The sequence below is a fragment of the Carex rostrata genome, chromosome 2 (genome assembly GCF_964058835.1).
Source record: "Carex rostrata chromosome 2, lpCarRost1.2, whole genome shotgun sequence".
Lineage (NCBI taxonomy): Eukaryota > Viridiplantae > Streptophyta > Magnoliopsida > Poales > Cyperaceae > Carex > Carex rostrata.
This window is the reverse complement of record NC_135919.1, coordinates 7,126,526-7,146,521: the sequence shown is the minus strand read 5'-3', so window position 1 is coordinate 7,146,521 and position 19,996 is coordinate 7,126,526. Positions and strand designations below refer to the sequence as shown.

The 19,996-nt window shown below is 31.5% G+C and overlaps 2 protein-coding genes across 3 annotated transcripts; both read left to right on the top strand.

The window, feature by feature from the left end:
* The first annotated feature begins 12,014 nt into the window (after positions 1-12,014).
* LOC144549375 (transcription factor bHLH74-like) lies at positions 12,015-16,522 on the top strand. Of its 2 annotated transcripts, none has more exons than XM_078298082.1 (10): positions 12,015-12,152; positions 12,966-13,114; positions 13,213-13,289; positions 13,542-13,667; positions 13,853-13,918; positions 14,029-14,097; positions 15,437-15,508; positions 15,739-15,894; positions 16,055-16,114; positions 16,331-16,522. In XM_078298082.1, the coding sequence occupies exons 2-9, from the start codon at positions 12,979-12,981 to the stop codon at positions 16,109-16,111; spliced, it is 759 nt and encodes a 252-aa protein (XP_078154208.1). In that variant the 5' UTR covers positions 12,015-12,152; positions 12,966-12,978; the 3' UTR covers positions 16,112-16,114; positions 16,331-16,522. The 2 variants fall into 2 exon arrangements, with proteins under 2 accessions (XP_078154208.1, XP_078154216.1); XM_078298090.1 differs by having other exon boundaries at positions 16,055-16,123.
* A 945-nt stretch (positions 16,523-17,467) lies between these two features.
* LOC144571993 (uncharacterized) lies at positions 17,468-19,026 on the top strand. The gene is made up of 3 exons (XM_078321387.1): positions 17,468-17,863; positions 17,988-18,053; positions 18,631-19,026. Exons 1-3 carry the CDS (start codon positions 17,495-17,497, stop codon positions 18,787-18,789), a joined length of 594 nt encoding a protein of 197 aa, XP_078177513.1. The 5' UTR covers positions 17,468-17,494; the 3' UTR covers positions 18,790-19,026.
* Positions 19,027-19,996: the final 970 nt, after the last annotated feature.

Sequence of the window (19,996 nt, the reverse complement as noted above, 5' to 3'; positions counted from 1 at the left end):
GAGATCACATCTAACGGTTCAGATTGGTTGTTTGGATTTTCAAAATACGGCAGCGTGGAGCACCAACTCATTTTACTTCATGGAGTAGCGTAGCCCATCCCTATATATATATATATATATAGAGGTAGACTAATATACAATCGATTGTTCATGAGGTCCCGTACAACCAAGTCATTTTCTGATTTTTAAAGTCCAAATGATCGATCCAAACCGTTCATCTTGTTCTCCATATTAATATGTGTTTGGAGACCAAATTTTACATTTTTCTGATTTTTTTTACTATTTATTAAGCCACTTTGAAAACCGTTGATCCAACGGTGGCTTAACAAAACAGTAAAACCAGAAGCTACCGTTGGATCAGCGATTTTCAAAGTGGCTTAATAAATAGTAAAAGAATTCAAAAAAATATAAAATTTGGTCTCCAAGCACATATTAATATGGAGAACAAGATGAACGGTTTGGATCGATAATTTGGACTTTAAAAATCGGAAAATGACTTGGTTGTACGGGACCTCTGGAACAATTGATTGTATATTAGCCTACCTCTATATATATATATATATATATATATATATATATATATATATATATATATATATATATATATAGAGCTGGGCTATGGTGCATTGCAATGCACCAACCCTCTTATGCATTGCACTATTAATCATGGATTTAAAGTCCAAACGACCAATCTGAACCGTTCATCTTGTTCTTCATATTAATATGTGCTTGGGGACCAAATTTTACATTTTTTGAAATTTTTTTACTATTTATTAAGCAATTTTGAAAGTCGCTGATCTGATGGTCCAGAAAATTTTACTGTTTTTTACTGTTCACAGCAAAACAGCAATTTTCAAAAATACTTAATAAATAGTAAAAAAATTCCAAAAAATGTAAAATTTGGTCTCCAAACACATTTCAATATGGATTAAACATCTAACGGTTCGGATCGGTCGTTTGGACTTTAAATCCGTGATTATAGTGCAATGCATAAGAGGGTGGGTGCATTGCAATGCACCATAGCCCATCTCTCTCTCTCTATATATATATATTAAGATATTCTATCTATTTTTATAAAAAAAATTATATTTTACTAGAAAAAAATTAAATGAAACAAATACAAACTGGTTTAGATCGGTGAAATGTCTACAGATCTAAATTTTTATTATTTTTAGAATCAATAGAAATTTTACCGATCGTTCTACCAATTAAAAATATAATGTACTCTTTATGTTTATCTCTCTTCCTTTTTTGAAATTTCTACATATAAAAAAATTTCCTACAGAAAAGCCGTAGGATATTATTCATATCGAATGTGATGTTGTGCTTGTATAAACAAATATAATTTTATCCGCTGTATATTTTTTTAATTTGTGGTAATCTGGGTAGATTTGTGAAGACTCTTTTTTGCATTCTCTCTTCATAACTTGTTTAATGAATTTGATGATATAAATTTTGGCCATTAATTATGGAGTCATTGTCACTTGTCAGACGTTTCAGTAGTAAACCCGTGACTGTAGAGTCTTCAAGAACATTAATTTCTCTTTTACTTGACCGAATTATGACCGTTGCCTCTAGATATGGACCAAATTGTTTAACCACAACTCACACATAATTACAGGAAGACCGCTCATAAGGCACGTACAATATTTTTATCATAAAATTTCTGCTATACTTAATTGCAACTTGACATCAATGTCTCAGAAAATTAATATAAAATAATATATTCAATAATAATTTTCAAGCATGCAAATAGTTTTTGTAAAGCCTTGAAGTTGGAATTTTTTTATAAACCATAGTTAAAAAAAAAAAGATTTTATGAAACAAATATAATAATTATTTTTTTTACAAAAACCATAAGATCTGAAATGTCATTTCGGTTTGAATTTTTTTTTTCTTTCGGGACCGAAATAACAATTCAGTCCGAGACATTTTCACAATTTTTCAATGTATTTTTTTTCTCCAAATATGTGAAAATGACTCGGACCAAATTGTCATTTTGGTCAAAAAAAAAAATATGAGGCCGAAATAGTATCTTGGTTCTTATAATTTTTATAAAAAATAAAGTAATCAAGTTAGTTTGATAAAATTTATTTATTTTATTTATGGTTTCTAAAAAAAATTCCTGAGGTTGAGGAGGGTCATTCGTGAAGAAGCGTGCATGTGCATCCGTCCGTACGATGAGTTTCAAACTTGGAAATATTATAATAGCAATAAACTAAACTAATACCACATAATACCACGAATTCTTATCCTCTGAGATATCTCAAACTTTGCGTGACTTTATGGAAAATCCCAACCGTTTAAATATGTTCTACACAAATCTCAAAGCACAAATAATACGGACCCCCTACATCACCCCGAATAGGCACCGGACACGTCGGTCACGCAAAACTTGAGATATCTCAGAGGAGACGCACTCATAATACCACCTCCTTTTCGTGCTAGGCTTTTTGCTTTGTTAAATCAGATAATTAAATCCTGTACAGTGATTTAGCTTTATATCCACCACTAGCCAGCACTCCATTAGTTGTACGGACAACCTTTCGCCTTCCGAGAAAAGAAAGATGCAACTTTTCGTCTTTTCTTTTCCTAATCCAATGGATTTTCTGTTTCCATTATCATGTGGCAATCCGTGCTTAATATATACTATAATTAATATCATAGTGAGTTAGTGACAAGCGAATAGTTCGGGAGTCAAAAATTCGAGTATAATTTAGGAATGATTCGGTACAACAAGGAAGGAAAAAAAACACAAAAAAAAGTTAAATTTTTTTTCGCATTTTCTCGCGAATAATTCCTGATTCATATTTTATTTGCGAATAAAACATATTGTACATTTTTTTACGTTTTATTTAGAGTTTGATTCAGAAACGTCAAAACACGAATAAAATGTAAATTATTCACAAATTTATTGCAAATATTGTTACTATGATTGATATCCCTAATAAATTAATAAAACACGATACTATGGTAGGAAAACATATTATTACGGAATTTGAGATAATACAACAAGGATGATCTAGTTGCTTCTCTCAAATGCTAATTTTCAAGTCCCAAACAAGAACAGTTATAATTTAATTAAAATATTGGTTACTGTTATTAAAGTCATTTCATACAATAGATATATTGTAAAATATATATTTGAAGAGTTAGTCAATGAAATAAACGGAGAAATATCTAATTTTTTTTGCCTATGCGGGGGTGACGTAGGTGGCCAGTATTATTTGAGCTTTGAGAGTCGTGCAGAACGTATTGCAACGGTTGAGATTTTCCAAAAAGTCACGCAAAATATGAGATATCTCAGTGGATGCGAATTCGCATAGATAATGGGTGAAGGGAGGACACAAGTACATGGCGCCACATTTCTTTTCCTTTTCCAAGTAGCAAATCAATTCACGCAAGTATAGATTAGAAAATTTAAAGCTACCCGTAAAGTGCGAGCCTAATTAAACAGGGGCTATAGCTCATCTAAGGGATCTTTTTTATTTTGTAAAATGATATACGGATCTTCAAAGAAAATTTTAAGAGCTAGTATTTGATTTAGTGGTCACGACACATAATCTCTATGTAGGAGGTTATGAATTTGAAATCTAGATGAGAAAAATATTTATTGTAATAACAAAGATATTAAATAGTTAGATTAGTTAACCTTCAACTTTACTAAAAAAAATACTGAGTAGCAAGATAAAAAAATATATATATATTTTTTGGGTTTTTTGGTGTCCTCCAATTCAATTTGCGTCCTTCTAAGAATGAGACCGCATATTGTATTGGCGGCCTGGATATTTTTGAAAAAAAAAAAACGTGGTTTGTTTTTTTTTTAATTTTTTTTTTAAACATGGTATAAATAAAAATTTCGGCGAATTCTGCAAAGGCTGAGATCTTGTGGTACATGGCGCGAGAATTTGATACTTCTAACATGTTAGGTTGATTTCCTGAAATTCAGAACTCTATTCAATTTTCATGAATTTTTTTTATAAACCATAATTAAAAAATAATAATTCTATGAAACTAACATGATTTTTTTTTTTTACAAAAACATGAAATGTCATTTCAATCCGCTTTTTTTTTTTTTTTTCCAGAATTGCAATGGTAATTCAGTCTGAGGTGGTTTCTCAGACTTTTCAGCAAAATTGGTGTGGTCGTTGGTGTAACATCCACGGACTGAAATGCCATTTCAGTTCACTATTTTTTTAGTTCGGACGGAAATGACATTTCAGTCCGATCTATTTTTTTTTAAAAGAATGTTGGTTCGATGGAAAGAAAAGCAGAGGAGGAAAGGAGAAAAGAGAAAGAAGGAAAGAGAAGAAGTCAGAGCCTGTTTGTTGGACAAAAATTAAATTTATCGGGACTTAAATGCCATTTAACTCTGGAATCTTTTTCGAATTTTATGTGTTCGTCTTTCTGAAAAGCTATAAAACCAATACTAACTGAATTGTCATTCTCATTCCAAAAAAAAATAGCGGACTAAAATATCATTTCAGTTCGTATACTTTCTGTAAAAACAAAAATAATCATGTTAGTTTCCTAAAATTATTATTTTTAATTATGATTTATAAAAAGAAATTCAATTTTCATAGGTCATATAAATCATAATAGTTAAGTTGAATTTTACATCACATCACATGAAATGATTTATTTTTGCTCATATATCAACTTAGAACTTTTATTGTCAGAGAAGATCAACTTTTTTAGATATTATATTAAAATAAAAAATGTTGCCTCGTAAAGGAAAAAATAAAAATAAAAAGCTGTGTTCTGTTAATCTGTTCTGAGTTCTGTACTAACTATAAATCTGAAATGCCAGTACGGATTGAGAATCTCATAACAAGTCAAAAAAGCAAAACCTATTAATGATTTGAACAACTAATTATTCCTTTTTGTGACGTCATTTAAACAGTAATTCTGTATCTATATGAAATGACATAGGTCATATTAATTTGAACAACTAATTGTTTGAAACTTAGCTTTTTATTTAATAATGTTGAGTAGAATTAGGTTGTTGTTAAGTTTACCAAGTCACTTGGTTTAGAGTTTAGAGTTTAGAGTCTAAAATTTATTGAATCGACTTTAAACATCGAATTTGAACTGTTGAAATACGTCTATCTTACAAGTATTGCATCTACATGTAAAAAAAAAAAAATGAAATTAATTTTGCATAGAATGAAGTGGTAAAAAAACATTCAAAAAATGAATGCATTAAAATTAATCTATTAACCTTCTAATTTTGACTGCTTGACTTTATACTAAATTAATTCGAATGTTTAAAATTTTAATATGTAGACGCATCACTCGTAAGGTAGGCAGATTTCAATAGTTCGGATCCGTCATTTAAAGTCAATTCGGTAGGTTTTGGACTTGAGTTTACCAAGAAACTTAGTGAACTTACGAACACCCTAGTTCTACTCAATAATGTTTGCTCCTCTAAATGAAGGCAAGACAAATTCATCTTGACCAGAAAACTCAACAAATAAATTAACAGTTAAAAAATCATCACCAAATCATCAAAAGTTTCCATACCAATTTGATTAGAATTTTTTAAAAAAACCATCATGACCGGAAATAATTCTCAGTATGAAAATTTGAAAACCGAATATCATATTCGGTATCTAATACTAAACAATGGTTACGCAGAGAACAACGCATTCCAATTTAAAAATAAAACTGAAGATGATAGCTGGTTTCTAATTTGTCAAACCGAACATGATTGCCAGATTTCTATTTTTTTTTTCAATTTGTCATACATGACCGGTTTCTTACTTCCATTTCTATTTGGTTTTGTTATTTAGAAGCGTCTAATTATCCACAGATTTTTGTCCATCATTTGTCCACAGCTTTAACTTGCGTGAATACTGTAAAACTACTTCTACATGATATATAATTATACAATATATCACATAAAATATATCAGTTAATCACAAAATATCCAACAACTATTTAAAGTGGTATCATGATAGTTAAAAACAGATTGCAACTTGCACTACAGGACAAAAAAATTGCACTTTCAAATTGCACTTTTGTATATTGCAGTTATCGGAAGTTATTGGCATTTAATGTTAGTTATTAGTAGTTATTTTGACAAAAAACGTGATAAAAAGACAAAATTAAATTTTTCGATTATTTTTTTTAATCTTTTTTCTCGATTTAATGAACACACAAATAAATCATCAAAATATTCAATACTTTAAAATTGACCACTTTACCTATAAAAATAAAATGTACAAACTATAAAATTACAGACATGCAAAATTCACAGATGAAAACGATAAAATATAATGTTAAAAAATATCAATTTTCAATACTATAAAAATATCAAGTTAAACGGTAAAAACTATAAATTTTAACAATGTAAAATTAGCAGATGAAAATGATTAAATAAAATTAAAAAAGTATCAATTTTCAATACTGTAAAATTGTCAACTTAAACTGTGAAAATAAAACGTAAAATCTATAAAATTTTAATAATGTAAAATAAGCATATGATAACGATAAAACAAAATATAACAAAGTACAAAATTTCAATACTATAAAATTGTCAACTCAAACTATAAAAACAAAACATATAACCTACAAAAACCAATACTGTAAAATTGTTATATCTAAACTATAAATCAATTGCATGTATACAACATCCAAAACATTCAAAATAAAAAGTCAAAAAAAAAAAAAAAAACAACAACAATAGCTCAATAATGTAAAATGACACATCTTAACTACAAATATAACAATTCCAAACTATAATATGCTCAACAAAACACATCAGTTTCAACGGCATCTGTTCAACACATCCATAATATTCACCACACAATACCAAACATAAATATACCATTCAACATTCAAAATAGCATCAAACAAACTATGAAAAAATAAAACTTCTACATTAACAACCTCCTGTGAACATTGTTGGGATAAGTAAGAAGCTCCATCACAAGAACCACACGTTCTTTCGGGATATCATCATGCATACAAATAAAATAAACAATGTAATAAATTGAATTGATTACATGTAGGTACTGTAAAACTGTGAACTATATTCTATAAAACACTCTATGTATCATCTAAAATAGTGAACTGTATTATGTAAAATTGTGAACTATATTGTAAACCTGTAAACATCAATAATAATAGACTAGTATCATACCCGTGCGTTGCAACGGGTACATATTATAAGAAAAAAAAATATTAATGAAAATAATAATTATCCAAAATTAAGACACATGTTAATAAAAAATTTATATGATTATGTATTTTTAATAAATCATGGACTCTGATAACAATTTGATGATGTGATGATTATTTATTTTTAAGTAGCAATGATATCAAATAATAGCTCGATTCAAATTTAATATCAAATATCATACAACAATTCAATATCGACATATAATGATATCAGAAAACATATTATAAGAGAAATATATATTCACACACACGTTCCAATTTATATTCTTCTTTGTTTTCAATTTCTATTCTTCTTCTTCTTCTTCTTCTTTGTTTCCAATTTAGAATACACACACACACATTGATATATTCTATATTGGAAATATATTCTAAATTGCCCACAACAATATGTATAGAAGTAAAGAAAGAGAAATAAGGAAATAAAAAAAAAAATTTTCATTGTGATCCATATAGAAACGGAAAAGAAGTAAGAAAACAAAGAAATAAAAAAATGGAAGGTGGAGTCTTCTTAATTGAAGATGAGAAATATGGAAACAAAGAAATAAGGAAATTGATAAATATATCGCTAAATTTCATATTTGTTCAATTTTAATTATAACGTATTGTGTGGCAGCACATGTGGTGAGTATGTTTTTAACTAAATTTAGACTTCTATATATAAATCAGATGTATTTAATCAAAAGAAGATAAATTATGTAATTGGAGGGCTGATATCAAATCCGAAGATTCATCTTTCAATCATAGTCGTTGACGGATCGGACACCCAACGTGCTTAATAATAGAATGGAGATACTATAAAATAGTGCATATATCATGTAAAAATATGAACTATATCCTGTAAAAACACTTTGCATATTTCACCAGATCTGAAGTGGTATATGTTAATTGACTACTTCAGAGATGACAAAATCCCATCATGTTCTTTTTTCAAAGGTGAAATCGAATACTGTAAAACAAAATATAGACTCATGTAATTTCGTACATCAGACAATTCAAAACAACAATATAAAGAAAACAAACTATGTATTTCAAATCAGACCATCAGATAATGCGAGATCCGTTATTGAACAGTAAATGATACAATTAAAATTCAAATCAATGTTCATATAATGCATACACACATGAGACTTCATTAATTCAAATGAAACTTCAAGAGAAGCAAGGAAATCATGATTATCAATTCAAATCAATAGAAGGAACGAAACTTAAATAGATTAGTAAATAAACAAGTTGCTTTGAATACTGTAAAACCACAAGATGCATATTGTAAAACTACAGAGTGAATACTGTAAAATAACCAGATTATGCTCCAGATCGCCTCGCTCTTATATCTCTTCTCCCGATCGCCTCGCTTTCATCTCTCTCCACTAGATCACTCCTCCGGGTCGACTCTCTTAGATTGTCTCTCTCCATTAGAATCTAAAAGGGATGCCGGAGAAGTCCATCGGAGAGAAGAAAGCACCGACGAGTAGTGCTGGTGAGCGGCAAGCGGCGAGTAGTGGTGTTGCCGTTGAAAAATGAATTGTAGAAGAGGAGTCTGTTCATATCTGCACTATGAAGAACCCGTCGAAGAGGAGACCGTCAAATGAGAGGTCGTCGGAGGAAAGGGGTTGAGGAGAGGAGAACCGCCAAAGAAAAGGGAAGCATCTAGCTCACTGACAGTCATAGATTTCCCAATGGGCATATCAATGAATTCACCATCGGAAAGCCTCAAAGCGAATTGAACTTTAGAGGACAACGGAACTCAGAGGAGAGCAGCTATAGCGACAGGAGGAAGCCTAGACTAGGGTTAGCAACCTGTTTAGTATTCTTCTTACCGCTCAAAGTCTGAGATCAAGCCTAGAGTAGGCCTAAACTTCAATTAGTTCTTCTTACCGCTAGAACTTTTGTTTATGTGAAGAGAAAAAGAGAGATTGGAAAGAAAGAAGTTTTACTTCTGTAAAGAGAGAGAGAGAGAGAGAGAGAGCGGAAAGAGAGATTAGTAATTATTTTAAAATACAGAAAGCGATAATCGAGAAACTTTTATAAAAGGAAGATTGGATACAGTTGGCAGTTTGTTAGATTAGAGTAGTGGACAAAACAGTGTGGACGAGAACCTTTTATCTTGTTATTTTGATTTAGTATCCATATTACAAATTAGAGATGAAACTTAGTTTTTTTCTCTTTAAACTGAGAATTCAAATTTGCTGAAATCTGCATCCAAAATTCCAGAATCGTGTAATTCCCATTCTCTCTCTATCTCTCTCGTACCTGAAGAGAGAAAAAAGAAAAGAGAAGAGAAATAGAGAGAGGATGGGGATTACAGGTCCTGAAATTCTACTAAGAATTTCAGCAGATTTGTGTCTCTTCAAACTGGAGATGAAACGCGGTTTCATAGTTTCATATCTTATGTGGCATTATATGAACATAAAAGGAAAATCGGGTGCAAATTCAATACCGATTATAATATCCGGTTTTCAAATTTTCATAGCGAGAATTATTTCCGTTAGTGATAATTTTTTTAAAAAAGATTGCAATGAAGTTGATTTCGAAAATTTTGATGATTCAGCGATGGATTTCAAAAAGAAATTCGTAACAGTACAGTAAAAGATGAACATAGGCATAGCTAGAATACAAAAGAGTGTTCAACCAGCGTTATCATCTGACAAGTAGATCAAAGGTCTTAAGAGGAGAGAGAAAAAAGTTACAATGGAATCAAACTCTACAGGGAAGATGACTTCATTCAAGTACAAAAATTGATGTGTCAGGTATATATAGTCTTTTCCCTTTGACTATATTCCATGTCCAGCTCTTTTTATTTGTTGCAACTCTGCTTCTTTCTTTCAGACGTGCTCTCTTCTCTGTTCCCAACTCTGAACTCTGAACTCTGTTGTAAAAAGGAATAAAATTCCTTATGTTTTTAGTAAAAATATTTCCATGTCAATCAATCACGGCGAATCCTACTTCTCAACAACTGTAAAAGATTGCTGTACGGGTCTTGTAATTATATGATAGTAATCTTTCCGGAATAATCATACATACATTTACAAAAAAAAAAAATAATTACACATAGCTACACTATTTTCTCTCGCATTGACGGATCCATATATAAATTAGAGTAGACAAGTGTCTAGGATTTGAATTTTTTATTTTGATCTAGTACTAATGGTTTAATGTGCCTACCTCTGGTTTGAGGTAGTCTGATTCTTGAACCGATTCTTTCTTTAGTTTTGATCGGTGTATTTCGTTTTTTCGGATATGCGATAGTCTATTTCATAAATAGAATGAATGAGAATAATAAAACAAGAAAGATGCGATGGTGGAAAATATTATTATAATTATAAAAATTGGTTGGCTGAACTTTTTTTTATCTTTTATTATTTGACAATTATATTTTAGTTAAATTTTTATCTAAACTTTGACTTCAGTTTGCTAATTGACTAATAACAGTTCCACTTTGAATTGTGTCAAATGAACATTTAAGTAGATTAATAAAAATATTTCAATGATGTGTCAATTGATTTTATAATTATAGCATATTTTATAATAAATATAGTTATAGGGATTGAGTTTTAGTTGTGTACCAAGTTAATGTGTTTAAATCCAATTAGATATTTGAATCCGATTAATATTCTACTCTGACAGAAATCCTGCTCTCTCGAGAACCACGATCAATGTAAATTGGATATTTGAAATGTCTAGTGAGGTATTTAATTATTTATACAGAGTAATTAGCAAATCCAACCACTTGGCTTCTAGAATGAACTATTTTATTGCAGAGGAGGTGGGACTTGGGAGATGGGTAGCCTGGCATTGAAGAAAAAAGCGTTGCTACTTGGCAGTGTATTTTTCGTGTGTCATTAGAAAGATTGTCGTTCCCTCCTAAGTTTAAAGTTCTAAGACTTGGTATTGAAGAGAAGAATAAATAATGGTACCACTGTAATAATTAACTAAAAAGGGAGAGAATTATAGGCAATAGAACTTGGCCGTATGGATTGGAATTTGACACGTTGTCTCACGTGTCAGAGTCTCAGAGAACAGGGACCGTTGCTCGACTCGTACGTGTCAAACATGGCATGCTACATGCCGTGTCAAGAAACGTGTGACACAATTAACAGTATATGAAATTTTCAGAGTATTTCGTTCAAAACCGCGATCCGCATTAGATGTATCCAGGAATATAATTGCACAAAGCGACACGTGTTCAATGTAGTCTTCTATTTTTGTTTTAAAGTTCTAAAAAATTGTAAGAAGATACAAAATAGAGTAGAACTAAGGATGTTTTTAAGTTTATCTGATTTTTTTTAACTTAATTCAAAAATCTATTGTATTAGTTACAAACAATAAATTTAAACTGTCAAAATATATTTATTTTATGAGTGATATATTTTTATGTGAAAGTTCTAAATTTTTGAATTAACTTTGTAAAGAGTTAATGGGTCAAAAAACGTGAAAAAAAAAACAAATGTGTTAAAATTAATTTATAAATCTTCTAATTTTGACTTTATACTAAATTAATTTAAAAAATTTAATTTTTGTATATAGTATATATACACATCACTTCTAAAATAGATGAGTTTCAACGACTAAATTCGTTTTTTGAAATCAAGAAAGGAATCCGACAAGAAACCAAATTAATTCGGTTTGGTTCAAAACCGACTAAACCGGACCCAATAAACACTCCTAATTACAACTGTGCCATATATTGTATAATATTACGCTCAGTAAAGTGAACCAATGCATGCGCTTACACTTGTCACTCGTAAGATGCCATCATTAGCTTTTGTTTTTTCTTTTTCTTAATTATTTTTAACAGGGGGCAGTTGAGCAGTGATTAACAACTCTACCCTTTACAAAAGTAAAAGGGGTGCATGAACAGAGAGTTTCACCTCCCTTCTCTTCTCTTCTCTTCTCTTCTCTTAAGAAAGAATCATATACTGTTCTTCTTCTAAGAGAGAGAATTTACCATATAACCCTTCTCTTCTTGTGAGGTATGTGTTTCGCTGTTCTCATATTTATCATGTTTCCAAAACCAAAACTTGTAATCATTCATTCTAGTTTAATTCACGGTGCACATCTTACCAATAATTCTTAGTCTGTAAATACACATTTTTCTGTCGTTGCTTTTGTATTATTCTCAAAATCACCATTTTTTTTTAATATTTGGAGTTCTCTTGTAGTGCTAAATTTTGGTGAAATTTTGTTGGGTTTGAAACTTTTGGGGCTTCTTTTGTCCTTTTTCATTGCATAATTAATGCATTTCTAGCTTTCAAATTGCTATTTTCTCTTCAATTTTAGGAGAGAAAAATTGATCAGGTTGTTGTGGATCATATCTGTTTTTCCTATTTTTTGTTTTTTTTAAACAATTTCACAAAACATAATGGTACCTGTAATCAAAGTGGGAGAAGCATGGTAGGATATTTTATTATATCCTTAAATATTTCTTTTTGTATGTTCCTCTGCTTTAGCATTGATTTTTTTTTTTTTTTTCCATATCAATACATGCTAAAATAAATCCATTCATTTATGCATCACTGCGCCTCACCTTGTACTCTTGTAGGACTCAAGCCTTTTATTATTGCATATTCATTCCATGTTTTTATTTAAAATTGTATTAAATGTATTGAATTGTACATTTTTGAAAATGTACCAATTATGAAATGTATATAAATGATGGATTTTTGCAAGAAGATGTTCAACAAGCTCACATTTTTGTGACCTACTCAAAATTGGTTTTGCCAAGAAGATGCACACAGATCACAATGTGAATACAAATTATACATTGTAAATTTTTATTTTTATAGGTTAATTTTGTAGATGTACATGTACTCATCGAATCAATCTGCTGAGGTTGATAAAGTATACTTGCATGATATTTCAAACTCTAATCCGACATTAATGGAAAATCATTTTGGTGCCAAAACTTGCATTGACGGTGACAGTTTCAACCCTGGTAAGTGACTTTAATCCATTCGATTGTTTTTAAAAAGTTATATATAGCTTTCGAATTATGAAATTTCACTATAAATTAATTGCATCATCTCTTATCAGATCTGCCTTTAAGAAACAATGCAAACAAAAGAAAAGGCCATTCCATGCATTCCAACTCTCCGCAACGGCCTTGTAAAGTAAGACATTGCAATAACAGCCTTGACTATTTTAATAATTTGGTTACTTGAACCAGAAAATGATGTAGTGTATCAAACTGAGAATTGCCATACCAATTTTACTTCAGGGAAAAAAGAGAGTCAATTTCTGATATGGTACCAGTAAATGTCCATGACAGTACTGTACATTTGTTTGGACTATGATTTAGGAAAATATAAGGGGCTTTGTTTCAAATTTGCCTATCTTACTTCTAGATTGTTGATTGTCACCAGGATATAGAGGAGACAGCTGACATTACAAAAAAGGTGGGGGGCCATATTGGAAAAAAGCAAGAGGAGATTGTTCACATCAGAGCAAAAAGAGGCCAAGCAACCAACAGCCACAGCCTCGCCGAAAGAGTATTTTAAATTAATTTTTCAGTTTATCCACAAAAGCCTAGTGTGATTTTTCCTAATTATTTTCGTATCGAGTGGTGTTTAAATTTGCTGTATAATGGATTCACATAGAATTTGGAGTTTTTCTTGGGGCACACAATATAAATTTGAAACTTAAATATTTGTATTGTGGATGATGTGAATTTCAGTTGAGGAGGGAGAAAATTGGCGAGAGAATGCGGTTTCTTCAAGACCTTGTGCCGGGTTGCAATAAGGTATTGACAGCGGACAGAAATTAATATTCTAACAATGTTAAACTTTCTGGTAAAAAAAACTAATATACTTTGGGCATTTATCAATTAACACTGAATAAATAATTCAATAGATAACGGGAAAGGCGATGATGCTTGATGAGATTATCAACTATGTGCAGTCACTCCAGCGCCAAGTTGAGGTGTGATTCCCATTCATTTGATTTATTTGTCTATTTGTTCTCGAATTTGATTATTATCTATATATATAGAGGAGGGTTCAAATGCCTTCATGTTTTTGTGCCTCCATCTCTCTCCATCATTTTCAAAGTTCAAACAGTCGATCCGAACCGCTCAACCTAACCTCCATACTAAAATATGTTTGGAGACCAAATTTTATATTTTTAGGAATTTTTTAACTATTTTTTTAGATAGGTACAAAATCAGTAAATCTGAACCATCTAAAAACAGTATTTTTGTACCTATCTAAAAAAAATAGTAAAAAAATTCCTAAAAATATAAAATTTGGTCTCCAAACATATTTTAGTATGGAAGTTAGGTTGAGCGGTTCGGATCGACTGTTTGAACTTTGAAAATAATGGAGAGAGATGGAGGCACAAAAACATGGAGGCATTTGAACCCTCCTCATATATATATATATATAGAGTACAACTAGGGGGCTGTGGCTAATTTGCTGCCGGCAGCATTTCTGCCGGCGGTGCTGTCGCCCATTTTTCTGTTTTGTGATATCCAAACAACAAATCCAAACCGTTAGATGTTTAATCTATATTATAATCTACTTGGAGACCAAATTTTACATTTTTTGGAATTTTTTAACTATATATTAAGCTGGTTTTAAAACCGCTGATTTCAATGCTGCAGAAATTTACTGAAATCAGCGGTTTTCAAACCAGCTTAATATATAGTAAACAAATTCCAAAAAATGTAAAATTTGGTCTCCAAGTAGATTATAATATAGATTAAGCATCTAACGGTTTGGATTTGTTGTTTGGACATCACACGGCTAAATATAGCCCCGACAGCACCTCTGCTGAAATGCTGCCAGCAGCAATTTAGACAGACCCCAACTAGGGTGCTCTTGAGCTCACCAAAGTGTTTGGTGAGCTTGACTCTAAAATCCATCAAATCGATTTCAAATGACGAATCCGAACCGTTGAAATCCGCCTACCTTACGTGTGATGCGTCTACATGTGAAATTTTTAAACATTCGAATTAATTTAGTATAAAGTCAAGCGGTCAAAAAACGTTAAAAAAATGAATGCACTAAAATTAATTTATTAACCTTCTAATTTTGACCAATTTACTTTATACTAAACTAATTGGAATGTTTAAAAATTTCACATGTAGACGCATCACACGTAAGGTAGGCGGGTTTCAACAGTTCGGATTCGTCATTTGAAATCGATTTGATGGATTTTAGAGTCAAGCTCACCAAACACTTTGGTGAGCTTAAGAGCACCTAGTTCTACTCATATATATATATACTTTTTTTTTTCTTACGACTATTAGTTTGTCTTGTAGTTTCTATCCATGAAGCTTTCCACAATATGCCCTGAGGGAAATTTTGATCTTGAGCAGATATTCTCCAGAGATGTAATATATGTTTTTTTTTAACCTATCATATAAATTTGTCTCTGATAATATGAAAAGAACCTTCCTCATGTGAAATTTCAGTACCAATAGCTCTTTCAGTAGTACTTGATAGTAGGTAACACATACTACAAAAGAAATTCTAAATTCTAAAATTTTGAAATCAATGAGGTATTTTTTGTAGAAATGTTTTCTTTTTTATTAGTAAATGTGACTCGAATGAGTACTTGCAGATGCTTTTGCTACCAAATACCACCTCTTCATGCTTGGGTTTGGTACCAAATTCAAGCAATACAAACTCAAATTTGTATGGATTTACCCCTCAAGCTATTGCAACTTCTAATAGCATGCAACAACTTGAAATTTCTCAGTCTACCACAACACCTCAGGTAATAATGTAAATAACCTTAATCCTGATGCTTAATACTGTATTGACTGTTGATGCATATTCATCTTTTTAGATGCTAAATATCAAATTAAGTATGGCACATTAAACCAAAAATATTATGAAAGAGTAATACTAACTAAATGGTTCAATTTTGAATGCAGACACCTGGATTGTGGGATATTGATCTCCACAGTATGTTTCAAATGGGCGATGCATAATAGGTAATTCTGGTATAAATATAAATATAATTCTTCCTTTCGGTTTTATATTGAGGGTAATAACATATTTCAATGTAATGTAAACCGAGTTTTGTTGTTTTAAATTCAAACTTTTTAGTTCAGTTGTTCTTGTTAACTTCCTTTGTCATTGAAGCAGACCTGTGCTTTGTTTTGACGATTCTTTTTAGTACCATCTTGATATTGTTTTTTACCTTGCAGATTTCATAAAGATGGATTAACGCTAATTGGAAGGGGCCGGGCATTTAATTAACTCTACTAAATTTTCGGGCAAAGGAAGTATAATTTTGCATTTCGGTTCTTTGAAGTTAGAATGTATATAGAGTGTGAATCTTTGCACTGTTTATTGTTATTATGTTGGTTATTACTGGGGCACAGTGTATCCTTTAATTAATTAAATCCTTTGGTTAGGCTTTTGTAATCACTAACAAGTATTAATCATGAACAATCTACCATTGTAAGCCATGCTGATAAAATAGACATGCATGTGATTAACTGGAGTAAAGCTAGCGTGTGACATGCTCACCAAGAAAGTTTGGTGAGCATAACTCCAAAAGTATATCGGATCGACGTCAAATGTCAAATCCAAACCGTTGAAATCCATGTACTTCATGAGTGATGCATATACATGCAAAATTTTGAAAGTTTCGAGTTTATTTGCTACACGGTCAAGTGGTCAAAGAAATAATAAAAATTGAATATATAAAATAACTTATAATAAAATGTTCATTTCTTTGATCACTTGACCGTGTAGCAAATAAACTCGAAACTTTCAAAATTTTGCATGTATATGCATCACTCATGAAGTACATGGATTTCAACGGTTTGAATTTGACATTTGATGTCGATCCGATATACTTTTGGAGTTATGCTCACCAAACTTTCTTGGTGAGCATGTCACACGCTAGCTTTACTCGATTAAGTGATAGCACTAATAAAGGGTAAAGATTTTAACAGATTAGGTTTGGCTCCATGCAGTGCACTGACTAAAGAATCAAAACAGGGCTGCACATGGGTTGTGCGCTGCATGAAACAAAAGCTACTCTGTTAAAATCTTTACCCCTAATAAATGACAAATTAATGATATAAAACATATTACAAGTAAATTAACTCTTTACCATCAATTGCTCTAATAAAATGCAAATATTTCTTCATCATCTAACCATAAAATCTCAATTAAATTCTTGAAATGACTTGATCAATGCCCAATATGAAGATATAAACCAAAAGGCCCGGCCCGTTAGTAGTTCAATATTCCCTGCTTCTGGATCTAACCAAAAGGTCCGGCCCGGCCCGTTAAATTTTTTCATTATCCGACTCTCCGTTTTTCTCCTTCCTCTCCATTTCTTCCCTCTCCCTTCAGAAATGGCATCCTCCTCTCTCTCTTTCCTCACACTCCATGCCTCCTTCCCTTCCAGCTCAACCCTCCGATCACTACCCAACCCTCTGTTATCCACCCGATTCCAACACACAAATCTCAAAGCCTCCTCTTCCAGGAGACTGCCGTACGACGCTGTCGTGGTCACGCCCGACGCACGTGCCTGGGTTGGCTCTCGGTATGAACAAAGGGAAAATGATGAATTGGATTACGAATCAGAGGATGAAGAAGAAAATGAGGAGGATCGGAGTCTGGATTTGCTCGTCCGATTTTTGCACAATTGTTTCAAGAATATTTCGAGGAAAGTGAGGAGAGCTGTTCGATCTGTTCTCCCCCCTTCTATTCCCTCTAAATTGGTACCCTATAATTTTCCTTACTTAAAATTGTTGTGATTCTAGAATTGATACCAGTTGGATTGAATTAGGGTTATATGTAAATTAAAATTAAAATAGCTTAATCATTGATAAAATGAAATGACAGGTGCGGTTTTCGGTGAATGGAGTGCTAATACTCACCTTCCTTTGGATTTTGAAGGCCCTTCTTGAGGTACCTTATTGTGCAATTTATGTTATTTCCATTGATTATTTGTGAATATAAGAGGGACATTGTTAACTTCAAAATTGTTGGTTGTTGGTTGGGTTGTTCAGGTCTTAAATGAGAAGTCAATTTGTTTGATTACAAAGTTGTCAATTCCTGTATGTAAGGACTTTTCAAATTTATTGTTTGTTTACTTAAATTGATTGGTTCAAAAACTGTTAAATGTCAATGTTTATATTACTGCCGCACTATTGTGTTGTGTTGTGTTGTACCTAATACAGTGACACAGCTTTATTTAGAATGCATGGGTCGAACATGTCCCGTGATTGTAGATTTGCAATATACCCAGAACAATGGGTTCATGTGTTAAAATCTTACCAATACAACATACTGTTAATAGAGAATTGATTGAGAATTGAGAATTGATTTGAATGTTAATAGAGAGTTTGGAGGGTGCTTTAGTCTTAATTCCACCTATTGGTTGGACAAGTCCGGTTTCAGTCTGCTAGGTTATTTACCTATCTACCTGTGAAATTGTAAAGTTAAATGTCATGTCTTAACTCACACTTCATTGATCTTTGTTCAGGTGGTATGCACATTTGGAAGTATGGTATTCGTGAGCATATTACTGGTACGGGGTGTATGGTCAGGTGTAACATACCTTAGAGAGAACCGATATTATTATATTAATCCAATTGATCCTGAGGACCAAGATAAATGGAGCCGTGTGCAACCTGTAACATGATTTTTTTTTTCCCTTGTGTGGTGAAGTAGTCCCTGTAAAATGTGGTACAATAGTGTAGGAGATGCAGGTGATTAATGTAAAATGGTGAGACCCGTTGTATGAATAAAAAAGGGAGGGGGAATTTAATTTAGAATAGATATGAGGGACTTGGATGTAGCACTTTTGATCAATAATTATTGCAACCCATAGATGATACACAGTACATTTTATTTGTGTTGTCTTCCCATTTGCTTCCAATAATTAGGGCCTGTTCGGCTGACAAATGGGAATGGGCTTGGGCACGGGAATTGAATTGAAAAACACTGTTTCCGTGGGAAAAAAAAAATTCAGTTGAACTGAATTTTTTTTTCCCACGTGAACAGTGATTCGTCCGAACAGGTCTTGAAGAATAATTTTGTAACTGGTCCTGCATTTATAATTATGTAGTTGATGTCTCCTCTCTTGCATTTATAACTGACACATGTTTATTAAAAATATATTTTCCTGTGTGTTTTTAAATATATCATTTACCAGCAAATTAAGAACTTGTTCATCTTATATTTTTTAGATCAAGTGAATTAGAGACTTAATTCATACTAACCATGAGTGTATGCAGAAACTCATGGAGTGTTTATTTTTGTTTCCATTTATTTCTTGTTTGGAATGCATAACCTCATCTAATGACTTTCCATATTGATTTGATATGATTTTGCAGTAACAACAAATAACATTTGACGACCTTAAAAAAAAAAAACAAATAACATTTTACTCTAAATAAAAGGCTAAGGTGCTTTATAAAGCAGGGAACTTGCAGTGTTTCACATCTAAACAAACATTTTGAACTTCTCAACATAATCCCTATATTAAATTGTGCTTGGATATCAAATTTTACATATTTTTTAAACTTTTTTACTTTTAAATAGGTAGAAAATCATTGTTTTAAGAAGATTGTGAATTATTCAAAAATAATGATTTTGCACTTATCATAGTAAACAAAAAATCTAAAAAAGAAGATGTAAAATTTGGTCTCTTGACACATTTTAATACAAAGATTATATTGAATAGTTTAGAGCAACTATTTGAACTTTGAAAAAGACACAAGAATGTGAAGCACAATAGGGCTCATGATTTATAAAGCATATTAGCACAACTCCATTTTACTCCCCAAAACCCAGCATTTGGACCTTTTAAAGTTGAATAATCATTTCTGTACCTACGCTACAGTACC